We start from the raw sequence: 14,891 nt of genomic DNA, 5'->3' as shown, positions 1-14,891 counted from the left end.
TGTCAGTTTTGTCTCCAATGGGCATCAAATGGTCTACTGACCGACCAATTGACTTTCACCTTCCTCATTTACTCCACCTGACTGTATTCACTGCATTTATTCATCCAGAGATTTAGAGCTTAAGAAAGCCAGAGCTCAATTTAGAGAAAGAGCGAAAAAAGCAGACAGGGTCAAGATCAGGGTTCAACGGTCAAACCTGTCTGAGCATTGATGTGCGTCTCTTCCAGAAGGCCGTTAGACGAGTGACCAGCACTGACCACTGAGCTCTGCTGGTCTTCCCATGTCACCTCTTATCATGCAGGCCATTGACAAAGAGACACAGACAGGGTCACCATACAACTCGAAGCATGTCAGAGTAACTGAGGGACTGTCATTACTTAATTTTTGCTTCTTATTTTAAATAAATGCCATTTGGTTTGATCTGTTGTATCTAATGCAATACATTAAGACTGGCTTAGATATTCATATACTTTTGGAAGCCACTGTATAATTCATACAGCAGTGTTTGTTCCTGAAATACAGGACAATATACTGGACGTTATGCTTCTGTATTTAGTTTTTGCAAAGACAGTGTATTAAGCTGGCTTTGTTAAACAAAGAGGCAGACTAAGTAATTCTAGTGATAATTCAGCACTGAAGCAGTGAACAGCTCCTTTCTACACATGATTGTGCGTCACCTGCTGGTTAAACCATGTAACTGCATACTACTTTTGATAAACTTGTATCAAAATATTCTATTCTATTGTATAATAACATTAAAATTCCAGTCTGTAGGATGATTAGAGAAATATCTTTAAAAGACTTTAAACAGAACAGTCTGAATATTTATCTGGCTGTATTGAGAGTTTGAGTCAGCAGCTACAGGGCACAACATTTATCCAGACACAATCCAGATCAATTTAATTCAATACAATCTCTCTAAATGTCCCTTATTATTCACAGCAAAATGCATTAAAACACTAACAACCCACACAAGAGAGACGTGAAGAGGGAGAGACTGACCTAGAAACAGTCAGAGAAAAACCTAGAAACCAACTCATCCATGCAGCACTCATGCAAAATCTGTGACACATCAATCCTTTATCATCATCATAGATTTTGAGTAAAGAAAAGACCGTTTTAAAACAACTTTAAAGATGTAAGGACTGGGCGATATGTAGAAATCTCCCTAAATTAACACGAGGAACAATTACTAAACATTCAAAGTCATACGTACTAATATAACACCACATACTCTAGTAATAAACCTAGCAAATGTAACCCTAAACTCATTTTGTTTCTCGAATTGCAAATTAAGAAAGAAAATATAGTCACGTTTGATTTCATGTTCAGACTCTGAAACCAAATGCAAATATACTGTGATTATTTTATATACTTCCCAGCCCTCAAGGTGAGGAAATGTTCTCTTAGGAAAGAAAAGAAGAGGAAAATACTGCAAAGCTACACTGCAAACGCACGCCTGGAGAGACTTGCCTTTCCTCCCGTTGACCGCTGGGCCGTTCGGCCTCATTTCATAAGCTTTAACACAACAAAAGGAGCAATGGAGTAAAAATAGTACAATAATTCTCATAAATAAACAAATTACAAGACAGAATTCTGATAAATCCTTCTCTGCACTCATTGAGAGAGTCATATAAAAAAAAAGGATGAGAGTATTTCAAACAGCTGATGTAGTGTAAATACCAGTTGGACAGAAAGCAGAGATGGATGCTGGGAAAGTGGCAGACGCACACACAGTCCCAACAGATCAGATCTCGTGACAAATACGACGGATGTGGCAGATGGGAGTGGAAGAAGTGCGATCGGTTGGAAATGTGTCTGTTTGTGTGTGTGCACTGTATGTGTGTACAACTAATTTTTCATTTACAAAGCTAAACCTGGCTTAAGTTATTTATGAACTGACCACAAACCATAACGCAGGTCTCATGGGCCAGGATTTTCAGTACCAGATCTCTATACACAGTACCATTTGTTGCCAGTTCATGCATAACTTAAGTCAGAAGTTTTTTTTAATTTTAAGACATTTATACTTCTATTCATCAAGGATGCATTACATTGATAAAAAGTGAGAGTAAAGACCTTTATGAATTCTATTTCAAATAAATGTTCTTCTGAACTTTCTATTCAGCAAAGAAACCTGAAAAAAAGTATTCAGTTTCCACGAAAATAAAAAACTGCAGTTTTCGACGTTGATAATGAAAATAAATGTTTTCTGAAATTCCTGCTTTGCAATTGCAGAAATAAATGACATTTTTAAATATATTAGTAAAGTAAAAGTATGTTTACATAATATATATGTGTGTACTGTGAACATTAATATGTAAAGTTGAAGTGAAAAGTTTACACACACCTTGCAGAATCTGTAAAATGTAATTTTTTTTTACCAAAATAAGAGAGATCATGCAAAATGCATGTTATTTTATATTTAATATTAACCTGAATAAGATATTTCACATAAAATATGTTGATATATAGCCCACAAGAAAAAGTAATAGTAGTCATTTATAAAAACGACCACGTTCAAAAGTTTACATACCCTTGATTCTTAAAACTCTGTTATTACCTGAATGATCCACAGCTGTGTTTTTTTTTTTTGTATAGTGATAGTTGTTCATGAGTCCCTTGTTTGTCCTGAACAGTTAAACTGCCTGCTGTTCTTCAGAAAAATTCTTCAGGTCCAACAAATTCTTTGGTTTTTCAGCATTTTTGTGTATTTGAACCCTTTCCAACAATAACTGTATGATTCTGAGATCGATCTTTTCACTCAGGACAACTGAGGGACTCATATGCAACTATTAAGTTAAGTCAAGTCACCTTTATTTATATAGCGCTTTTAACAATACAGATTGTGTCAAAGCAACTGCACAGTATTTAAACAGCACAATAGTGTGTAAGTAACACATTATTGTAAACAATCAATTTTCAGTTAAAGGAAGTTCATCAATGAATTCAGTGATATCATCGTCCAGTTCAGTTCAAATAGTATAGGATATTGCTGGAAAGTGTCCCCAACTAAGCAAGCCAGAGGCAACAGCGGCAAGGAACCAAAACTCCACAGGTGATAGAAATGGAGAAAAAAACCTTGGGAGAAACCAGGCTCAGTCGGGGGACCAGTTCTCCTCTGGCCAACTATTACAGAAGGTTTAAATGCTCACTGATGCTTCAGAAGGAAACACGATGCATTAAGAGCCGGGGGTGAAAACTTTTGAAGAACAGGGCAAATTTAACTTATTTTGTCTTTTGGGAAAGATGTAAGTATCTTCTGTAGCTTCTGAAGGGCAGTACTAAATGAGAACCATATGATATTTAGGCAAAATATGAAAACATTGTCTCCATTCTGTTCAAAAGTTTTCACCCCCGGCTCTTAATGCATCATATTTCCTTCTGGTTTTTCTGAAGAACAGCGTGCAGTTTAACTGTTAAGGACAAACAAGGGACTCGTGAACAACTATCACTAAACAAAAAAACAGCTGTGGATCATTCAGGTCACAAAACAGTATTAAGAATCAAACTATTATTTTCTCTTGTGGACTGTATGTAAACATATTTTGTGTGAAATATCTTATTCAGGTCAATACTAAATAAAAAAACAACATGCATTGTGTATGATCCCTCTTATTTTGATATTATTTCCATCTTTTTGTATTTCTCCAAAAGAATCAGAGAGAAAACTGATGCTTAACTGAGAAATCCATATGAATCATATTTTGCAAAAACACCATTTGAGCAATAATTCAAAACGGTTTCGGCAAAATAGAACAACACATCTGTAAAAATCAACCAATGATTGGACAAGACAGAACTACTCTGTGACCGCTTCTAAAACAACACAGAGGTCACAGGGAAAACAAAATACATCTGGAAAATTCTTTATCACAACATTACACAATCACTAATACAGGAAGACAGAAAAAAAACTACCCGTCTACATTCACATATAAACATAGAATTTGCAATGGACCAGGCTTCATAACCTCTGACAGAGCGTTTGATAGGTTTCCAAAAAGCTCTATGACCTATTAGGAATTTTAGACCTGTCTATAGAGGAAACGTCAGCTCAGGACCATTGCAGAAAGGTTTAATTCAACCAGAAGCTCCTTCTGACAGATTAAACCTTCACAGACGTGTTACACACCTGGACAAGGCTCAAGTTCTTCATCTCCATCTTCTGAGAGAGGAATGAGAGAGGGAAACATCAGCGCGCACATGCAACTAAACCACGCATGTCATTTACATGATCATGTGTGTCGCCCGCACTCAAATATAACAGCAGGAAGTGACTGCCGCACAAACTGTGTCATATTCAGCCAATGGGGTAATGGAACGGTGCAATGCTGTGATAATGTTTAGCAATCCCGAAAAGACGACAACAATTCACACTAGAAATACTTTTTTAGTTTGGATTATTTAAAATTACAAGCTTTGTTGTCTCCTACTCGACACAACAGTTCAACAGCCAATCAACAAGGTGGCTCCGCCCACCAATGGGGGGGGGGGCAAACTCTGTTACCATAGTTACCCTTTAATTTAAATATAAACAGCAATGGTTCCAATAAACTTGCCTACTTTTAGAAGAAAAAAAAACTCTCACAATTAGATTTTTTTGCTTTAAGGGGATGTCTGTTGACTTTTCAAAGTTGTACACGAAACAGAGATTACTGGAGCAATCTTTTATTAAAGATGCTGTATTTTATTTTATTTTTTTTGTAACAAGTTGTAAAAGCTGTTGACAAAAGAATATTTGAGCATATCACTTTACAATAAGGGGTGTTAGTTAATTTATTAATTAACAGTAAATGACCATGGCAATTTGATTATTGAAGTATTTATTAATCTTAGTTAATAAAAGATACAGTGGTTGTCAGTTCATGTTAGTTTAGGTCCATTAAATAATATTAAGATATATAAACATTTGATTTAAATGATATATATAAGTAAATGTGACCCTGGACCTTAAGTCTTAAGTAGCACTGGTATATCTGTAGCAATAGCCAAAAATACATTGTATGGGTCAAAATTACTTCAGATCATTAGGACATTAAGTAAAGATCATGCTCCATAAAGATTTCCTACCGTAAATATATAAAAAATAAAAATAAATTTTTGAATAGTAATATGCATTGCTAAGAACTTAATTTGGACAATTTAAAGGCAATTTAAATTTTCAAATAGTTGTATTTCGGCCAAACACTGTCCTACCTAACAAACCATACATCAATAAAAAGCTTATTTATTCAGATGATGTATAATCTCAATGCAAAAAATTTACCCTTATGACTGGTTTTGTGGTCCAGGGTCACAAATGTAAAAAATGTGATGCTTTAGAAGTATTAATTGTTATTTCATGTTAACTAACTTAGTTAACAAATGTACCTTTTCATACATTTTTTACAAATTTTGTCATTTTATAATTATAAAACTATATTTTTCCTGCTCATATTCTTATTTCAACAGAAAATGCATGCTTTTAGGCATTTTTCTTACTAAAAACAGTCAAACTCTTCAAGTTCCCAACTGAAATGAACAGGTAACTACTGTAACTGGGATTTGATGCACTGCTGACTGTATCTATAGCAAACCGCAACTTTTGCAGAGTCAGTCATTCTGCATTCCCACCTCGCAAATAAACATCTCAGCATTTGCAAGAGCCAACATGGAGACCAAAAGAAGCTGCGCAGAAAAAACAGACTTACTTCTTTCCAACGTCCCTTTTGGAGGCAGTTGTGGGAGTTGTCGTACTCTCCTGCTGTTCACGGGGGTCCCGGTGGGGCTGGTCTGAACCGATCCACCACGAGGATGCGCCCTGGTAGACAAAAACAAGTACTGTTAATATCATTGTGCATTTACTTTAATGCTATCCTGAACACTGACAGCAACAGCGCTAGCAAGAAGCTGCTAATCAACATAAGGAGATCAACAAAAAGGCATAATGAGATTTACTCTATGAAGCATCAGCAAATAAAGAAAACTTATAACTCATGTGACTATACATTATAAACAATCAGAAAATTAAGGGTTAAAAAGCATGTGCTGAAAAGGAGTGGTTTAGTCATTCATATATATATGATATTTCACATATACATGTGTTGTAAAATGCACGTCCATTTGAATGATGCTGAGGATTAAAATAACAGTAAACAAACATCATGGTTTTCCATCAGCATTTTGTATAAACTAAAACAAAATCATTTGCTTAATCACAGAGAAAGCGTAAATATATGGTAAGTGAAATAATAAAGATGATATTTGTTTTGTGTCTTAAATATCTTAACTTCTATAGCTATTTTACTGGTAAAATCCTTAAAATACAAGATATGCAGTATAATTAATTTGTTTTCTCTTACGCTCATGAAGGCTGCATTTATTTGATAAAAATACAGTATAACAATTTAAAATAACTGTTTTTCATTTAAATATACTGTAAAAATCCAATTTATTTCTGTGATCTAAAGCTAAATTTTCAGCATCATTACTCCAGTTTTCAGTGTAACATGATCCCTAAGAAATCATTTTAATATGCATATTTTCTGCTCAGGACACATTTATATTAATATAAATGTTGAAAACAGTTGAGTTGCTTAATATTTTAATGAAAACTGAAATACATTATGTTCAGGAATTTATTGTTTAATATAAAGTTCAAAAGAACAGCATTTATTTTAAGCAAAAATCTTCAGTAATATTATGTTAATATTATTACTGTCATTTTTATCAATTTTAATGTGTCCTTGCTGAGAAAAATTAATTAATTTCTTTATCCAAAAATTGAATTAATTCAAAAAAAAAATAATAATAATAAACCATACCTTAATTTTTTTTAAATAATAAAAAAACCAACAACTCTACTGATTTTGGAATTACTTTTTGTTCAAACCTTTTTTATCATCATAATTGAATTGGTCTGCCTATTTATTCCAAATATTATATTAATTTATATGCAGGCTTACGTTTTAGTAAAAAAAAAAAAGCTTAAATATTCAGTAACATGTACATTTACTACATTTGACAAAATGCTTGATGCTTTGGCACATGAAGGTGAGTCTTCCACAGTGATGCTGCAAGAGAAGTGTGCGTTTTTCTCCGCCATCACCAAAAACAAACAAAACATTTGGATTCAAGACAAAAAGAACTAAACAGGGGAAAAACAAATGAGTTAAATATCACAATACAGGGATAACAACCAATGGAGATTCCACACCACGCAAAGTATAACTGGTGTATTTTGCTAAAAATACAAATCATTATAAAGAAATGAACAGTATCTGGTGCATCTACAGGGATGAGATGGAGCAGATATAAAACAGCACTGCTGCAGAGAGGGCAACAAAAAATCAAATCAAAGGGTTGGTTGGTTGGATGCAGGGGATCTTTGTTAGCACATGACGGATGTTTTGTTTGATTAGTCGGGGCTGTTTTGCAGGGTGAGCGGCTGCTTTGATCTGGGTCACCTCGATAAGGCAGGGGAGGGTGGAGCGGAGTGTCCTGATGGCAGGGAGGGCATCGATGATCTCATGTGGGGGGCATCGGGTGGCCGCTCAGTGGAGCGAGAGCGACTGTACATGGGCCGCTCCAGCGCAGACCGCTGGTCTGCAGAACGGGACCTGTGGTGATACTCGTGCCTGTCTGGCTCTCCGTAATTCCTGGAGAAATGTGATTGGGGGAAACAGGGTGCGGGTGAGGTCAGTTGGGTCGGGCTGATGGACCCTCAGAACGCCGCACGGCATTCTGGGAAAGCACTGAGAGACTGAGTCTTTTGGCACGTCTTTTGGAGTCTATTTCAGTGGTTCTGTATAGTAACATACTGTACGATTTCATAAGACTAAAAAAAGATACATTAACAGCATCATTAAGTTCAGATTAGGACAATGAAATCCAGAATCACAAAATTTTACAGCACTCAAATCACAGAAGCATACAAATAGACAAGAAATTGATTAAACCAATAAATAACTGTTGAAAGCTGTGGAAGGAAAGATTACTCACAGATTATTCCCACATTTGTACAGAAGGAAAAATCCCATTCATTTTATTCAGAGAGAAAAAGATTTTGAGAGAGAGATTTTCAAGACCTTTATAAGACCAAAAAACAACATTTAAGAACATTTAAGGAATAAATTGAAATGTCTTAAATTAGCAAGGCTAATACATTAATTACACCAAAAAAATCCATAAAATAAAATTTAAAAAAATCGCAATACAAAAAGTGATGTTTGTCCTCTGTATTTTTGTTGTTTTCAAGTGCTAATGTCTAAAGATTCTCAAATCAAAATACACTTACTTGAGAAGCAAAATGACATTACGGAGTCTTGTTTTATGAGCAATTGATCAGAATGAAGTGAATTTGAGGAGCCAGTCTGTTATCCTCTGTACCAACATTAAATGTTCACAACACTACATATATTCATGGCCATTGTCACTCCTTCGCATACAAGCTTTTTTCGCAAACATTTCTTAGAAAAGTTATATCAATATATTGTTTTCTGTGAATGAGTAAGCAGGATGATTTTCACATATTTCTAAGTAAATATTCTAGCCTACAAGACTAGAAAGACTCAAAAGTCTTCTTCAGAACTATTCAGCATGGGTTTTATGGCCTTAATTCAGATAACCCCCCCCCCCCCCCAAAAAAAAAAAAAACAAACAAAAAGAAAAAAACTTACTAACCATGTACCCATCTTACACACACATTATAGTAGCACAGTTTGTGCTGAAAACAATTAAATGTTAGCCAATAGCATGTTGTAGCTGAAATAAGCACAAATGTCAGGGCATGTCAAAATGCCAGGGCTCCAAAATCACCTCAGACCCCAGAGAGTTAAAACAAGAACAATTATCTGCCAATGGTCTCAGAAAATAATAATAATAATAATAATGTCAAGGGAAAACAAGTTTTCATAGCCCATTGACATATTTGTATAAACTCACCTAATTTTGTTTTGTTTCTTGGAAAACAAGACTTTCAATTTACATCTCAAGTATCAGACCTCCTTATCAATTATTGAGAAAATGAATGGGAAAAATACTTCTGGAACCAACATTGCTTGTCTATAACATACAATAGTGCACAAGACAACATAGAGACGGTGTGTAGTGTACGAAAAGTTGTCCAGCATCAGAACACTGATGTATTAATAAATACTAAGATAAATAAAATAACACTGTTTGTAAATAAAAAAAGCTTGTAAATAAAACAAAAATACATAATAAAACAAGAAAGATTTTTATATTTCTATTTATTCAAATTAAACATTTTAAATGACAGACAATTAAAAAAAAAAATCCTCATGATCCCTAAAGATCAGGGAATGGGTTTAGGACATGACGAGCTGCACAAACTCTTTTTCGTTTTATTTATTTATTAGTATTATAACACTTTAAATCCTGATAAAACTACTTGCATTCCTCAAAAGGTCAAAGAATAGCCAAATTCAGCTGGGGAACTTAAATTATAAAAGAAAAATTATCACGCTGTAGACATAAAATGCAACTACTACTATTTGAAATCCTACAAAACATGAAAGTGGTCACAGCCTACAGTCAAACCAAAAATTATTCAGACACCAGATACAATTTTTTATTTATTTGTACTAGTTTGTGCAGGACACTATAGTTCATTAATGTAAGTGAGGATAGCAAAATAAAGTAAACTGTGACATTTTATAGCTATATTATATTCTTCATACTGTGGACTACTAATACAATGTATACAAATTTGGGACCAAAAATTATTCAGACACTTTGACCTGACCATGTTTTGCTTAAAGGGATGGTTCGGAGTAGATTTGACTTCATTGCTATGCACGCCGAAGCCCATGTAAATACCCCATCCGACGTTTTTTTTTACCTTAGTCAAACATTGAGGGAGATATCAGAGTTTTTCGCTTGGCTTGCTACTGCCCTACATGGTACATGTGATGTATCTCGTAAATTGCACCACTAAACGTGCACGTAATCTTACCAAACTTCTACAGTAGTGTAAATAGGGTATGTACTCACAAAACACTGCATCAGAAAATTTGTAAGTCCACCATGAGTGTTTTAAAAACAACTTTTACCCCATCCCTACTAGTCTCAAAAACTACAAATGGCGACCCGTCGACGTCACTTCCCTGGTTTGGGAAAAGCACGTAAAAGTCAACCTACTACGTCTGTGTGCATGTCAAAGTAGTAGGTTGACTTTTACGTGCTTTTCAAATCATCCCGTTAAGTGTTTTTTCTTGAATTGCTAATGCAAACTTTTTGCACCACAGACTGAACAAAATTAAGCATTGCTTTGTAACTGGTCAACAAAGTACTGATACAGTAGTTGTACAAATATTGTCATCATGACTTTTTTGGTTGATTGTAATTCATTACATACCTTTCTATCAAAGTTATCTGACATTATCATGACATTATAGTTCTTGTCCTATTTTATCACCATTTTCTAAACTATACTGAATAAATTGTGATACTGTGAGAAATGTTGAAGGTGTCTGAATAAATTTTGGTTTGATTGTAACATCAGTTTGATTAAGAGCAGGTTTACCACTGTAACCAACAATAAAGTGACATTTCACTGTTTTTATTATCTTAAACCTTATTATCTTACAAAATATGTTTTGTTAAGCAAAACATTAGCCAGGAAGACTTTGCAATAGACATGAGGTTGTTTGGCAGTGAAATTGGCCCATGACAGAGCAGCAGGGATGCTCTTGGTGTGGGATATCATCCCATATAATGTCTTCATTCTGAAACAAAAAGGCTGTCGACATTTTAGACAGGCCATAAATGGCTGACCCAAATAGACTGCAACACTACTGGTACCCCTCTATGTCACTGTACGCCTCTATGATGGGCCATCCTAGCAGGACGCGGTAACCTGACCACCACCTGCTGACTGATTGAACACACACTATTGCCACGGCTGCCAAAAAGACACAGATATTTGGAACTGACTCACATAAAACCTGAGAGTGTGCAATTACACACACCCACAGCTTTACCAGGGTTTAAAGAAATAATTCACACAAACATTTAAATGTACTCACAGGCCACACAAGATGCAGACGAGTTTGTTTCTTTATCAAAACAGATTTGGAGAATTGTAGCTTTGCATCAATTGCTCAGTAGTGAATGGGTGCCGTCAGAATGAGAGTCCAAACAGCTGATAAAAACATCAAAATAATCCACAAGTAATTCACACCACTCCAGTCCATCAATTAATGTCTTGAGAAGTCAAAACACTGCATGTTTGTGAGAAACAAATCATATATTAATGCATTTTAAACCATCGCTTCTGGCCAAAATATGAGTCCATAATCCATATTAATGCTTCCTCCAGTGAAAGAGTCCATCATCTGTTGTCCTCTCACAACAAAATTCACTGACATATTTGTTTTAAACTGTTTTAGACTGTTTTCACTTGTAAACAGTGATTGATCTGTGCACATTTCTCTCCTGGTTCAGACGAGACAATTTTTTCACTGGAGAAAAGCAATATTACTGATATAGGACTTCCAGATTTTAGCTGGAAGTGACAGTTTAAAGTAAAAAATGCTCTTACAAACATGCAGCTTTTTGCTTCACAAGATGTTAATTGATGGACTGGACTGGAGTGGTGTGGACTACTTGTGGATTATTGTGATGTTTTTATCAGCTGTTTGGACTCTCATTCTGACGGCACCCATTCACTGCAGAGGATCCATTGGTGAGCAAGTGATGTAATACTAAATTTCTCCAAATCTGTTCCTAATGAAGAAACAAGCTCATATATGTGACCCTGGACCACAAAACCAGTCATAAGGTTAAATTTTACAAAACTGAGATGTATACAGCATATGAAAGCTCAATAAATAAGCTTTCTATTGGTGTATGGTTTGTTAGGATAGGACAATATTTGGTCGAGATACATCTATTTGAAAATCTGGAATCTGAGGGTGCAAAAAAAATCTAAATACTGAGAAAATCACCTTTAAAGTTGTCCGAATTAAGTTCTTAACAATGCATATTACTAATTAAAAATTACATTTTGATATATTTATAGTACGAATTTTACAAAAAAATCTTAATGGAACATGATCTTTACTTAATTTCCTAATGATTTTTGGCATAAAAGAAAAATCAATAATTTTGACCCATACAATGTATTTTTGGCTATTGCTACAAATATAACCCAGCGACTTAAGACTGGTTTTGTAGTCCAGGGTCACACATATCTTAGAAGGGCTGAAGGTGAGTAAATTTTTAGTAAATCTTCATCATTGTTAACTATTACAGGGTTCCCACTCCAAGCCAAATGTCAAATTCCCTAACTTTTCCCTGACTTTCACTGACTAAAAAGCTGAATTTCCATGACTTATAATGAACCGATCCATCCATTTGCAAGCTTCATTTACTTGTTCATAGACGTTTGATGCATTTTGATATTTTCTGTACTATTTCTACAGAAATTAATTTATGCTTTTTATGCTTTTATAACCATAATAGTAGACAAAACGCGTGAAACAACGCGATAAAACAAAATACGGTACAGAAAAAAATTACATTTTGATAAATGGAAACAAAATATTTAAAGCAACAAACAAAAATCCCTGATATTCTATGACTTGGACAAAATAAATAAAAAATTCCCTGACTTTCAATGTCTGGAATAGACCTTTTAAAATTCAGTGATATTCCAGAAATTCCATGAACCGTGGGAACTCTGCTATTATAACTATTCCTTTAATCACAGCCTATCTTTGTTAAAGGTTTAGTTCACTCAAAAATGAAAATTAGCCCATCATTTACTCACCCTCGAGCCATCCTAGGTGTATATGACTTCCTTCTTTCAGACGAATCCACTCAGAGTTATATAAAAAAATATTCTGGCTCTTTTAAGCTTTATCATGGCAATAGGTGGGTGTTTCTTTTCAACAGGTCAAAACAAGTCCAAAAAACTCATCGATCACTATATTCACCCAATGGAGCTGTGTGAGGCACTTTTTATTAAGAATGGATGCACTTTACTGGACTTGTTTTGACCTGTTGAAGAGAAACACCATGATAAAGCTTGAAAGAGCTCCAATTAGATTAGTCTGAAAGAAGGAAGTCATATACGCCTAGGATGGTTTAAGGGTGAGTAAATAATGGGCTAATTCATTTTTGGGTGAACTAACCCTAAGTCTTTTATCAAAAATAAATAATAAAAAAAAACAAAAAAAAAAAAACAGATTGATATACATTACTAGTGAATAACACATGCTGGACAACTTTACCCACAAAACACCAAGTTAGAGATTACACACACAAAGCGAATCTACAAATCCACTAATAAGCTCAAGGTAGTGAAGTACTGTATTTATATATTCCCTTTTATAATTTCTCACAGTTTATTAAAACAAAACATGAGCTAGCTGTAAAAATAAGTACTCAGTTTCTTTATGATGACCTTATGAAAGAATGACAATGATGTTTTAAGAATGAATCAAAGGCATACAGTATCTCACCATTCTTACAAAGACAGAAGCTTGTTAGGTTTAATGGTGTATATATTTTCCAAGTCTTTTTGGAAAATATATGCATTTGCATGGACTGTGTACATTAGGACAGAGGGATGAGGAAATAAATGTGCTCTTATTTCAGCTTTGATTGTCTTCACAGCAAGTGTTTTCCTATTCATTCAACCTCGTGTCAACACTAACGAGTCACTGGTGACCTGTTTATCTGATGTGAACAAAGCCATTTTTAATCATTTATATAATTAACATGGAGCAGTAATACTAATAATACACTACAAACTGTTGTTTTTCTCTGTTTCAATGCTTTTACTTACATTATTTCTGAAATAACACTTATTTTTGTGCTTTAAGCTAATTTATTTTCAATTACAAATATAATTCCTTCAATAGAGAAAAGTACTGATTTAAACAATCATTAGCATTTAAAATATTGCAATAATTTGTGGGCCAAGTCACCTGTGAGCAGTGCTATTTGTAAGACACATGCCATATGGAAAAAAAAAAGTTGTGGAATAAATTAATAATCATAGGTAGAAAATAAGTGAAAAAAGAAATTGATTTTGCATGATGCTGCATCCACAAAATGTCTAAAACCAGTCAAATAACAAACTTAGTGCACCTTTAAAAATATTGTATATTAATAATGTATGCATTTATACCAGGAGTGTCATTATGTCAACATGAGGTTGTGAGGATTTAAGTTTCTCAATATCAGAGACCCTCTTGAATGCAGGTTTTCAACTACAAAACTTTATCAAACTGGTGGCATCTTATCATGTCATGATTATGAATGCATTGTACTGAAAACCTGGATTCATGAGTTCAGAGAAGGTTGTTTGAGAAACACTGATGTGTTAGTGGCGGCTCTTAGGGAGGTTAATGGGGACAGACACCGGCAGCAATGGCTCTACCTGAGTTCTTCCAGCTGACTGTCATGAGGCTGACTGTGTCGGGTTCGAGGTAAGGTGAGAAAATGACTGCAGGCAGATGGAGAGAATATACATGGACTTTCAGAAGAGAGATGAAGAGATTTGAGGGAAGAGAGAGGATCATGTTTTCGTTGAAACTGATGATGATGGGATGAACCCAAACTTTTAATGTGGAAGAAATGTGGTTACTGTTGAGTGACACCAACACTTGCATGTCTAACTGTATCAAGAACAAAGATCATATTTAAACAGTGTTATGATGTGCCCTAGAAAACAGGTTTTCCTTGTACTTAATTGGAACGAAGATGTACAAACAATCAAATAAATAAATAACAAAATAAATAAAGAAACAACAATACAAAAAAATGTAAATAAAAAATGAATAATATTACTAAATAAATACATACAATTTCATGTGCACTTCAAGATGAAAAACTGATACAAAATATAGCCCCTTTAAAGCTAAATTCTTTTTAAAAAG

At 34.5% G+C, this 14,891-nt stretch overlaps 1 protein-coding gene across 1 annotated transcript; it reads right to left on the bottom strand.

Annotated features, from left to right (window-relative positions):
* Nucleotides 1-196: 196 nt before the first annotated feature.
* Nucleotides 197-14,458, bottom strand: LOC141317112 (regulating synaptic membrane exocytosis protein 2-like; the record flags this gene model as incomplete). The annotated part of the gene is made up of 6 exons (XM_073832926.1): nucleotides 197-289; nucleotides 1,474-1,518; nucleotides 4,136-4,168; nucleotides 5,694-5,803; nucleotides 7,449-7,640; nucleotides 14,393-14,458. Coding segments are annotated over 6 exons (539 nt in total), but the record flags the coding sequence as incomplete, so codon positions are not given.
* Between the last annotated feature and the right edge of the window lie 433 nt (nucleotides 14,459-14,891).

Source organism: Garra rufa, unplaced genomic scaffold (genome assembly GCF_049309525.1).
Source record: "Garra rufa unplaced genomic scaffold, GarRuf1.0 hap1_unplaced_348, whole genome shotgun sequence".
Lineage (NCBI taxonomy): Eukaryota > Metazoa > Chordata > Actinopteri > Cypriniformes > Cyprinidae > Garra > Garra rufa.
The sequence above is the reverse complement of the archived record's forward strand: the minus strand, read 5'-3'. Positions and strand labels throughout refer to the sequence as shown.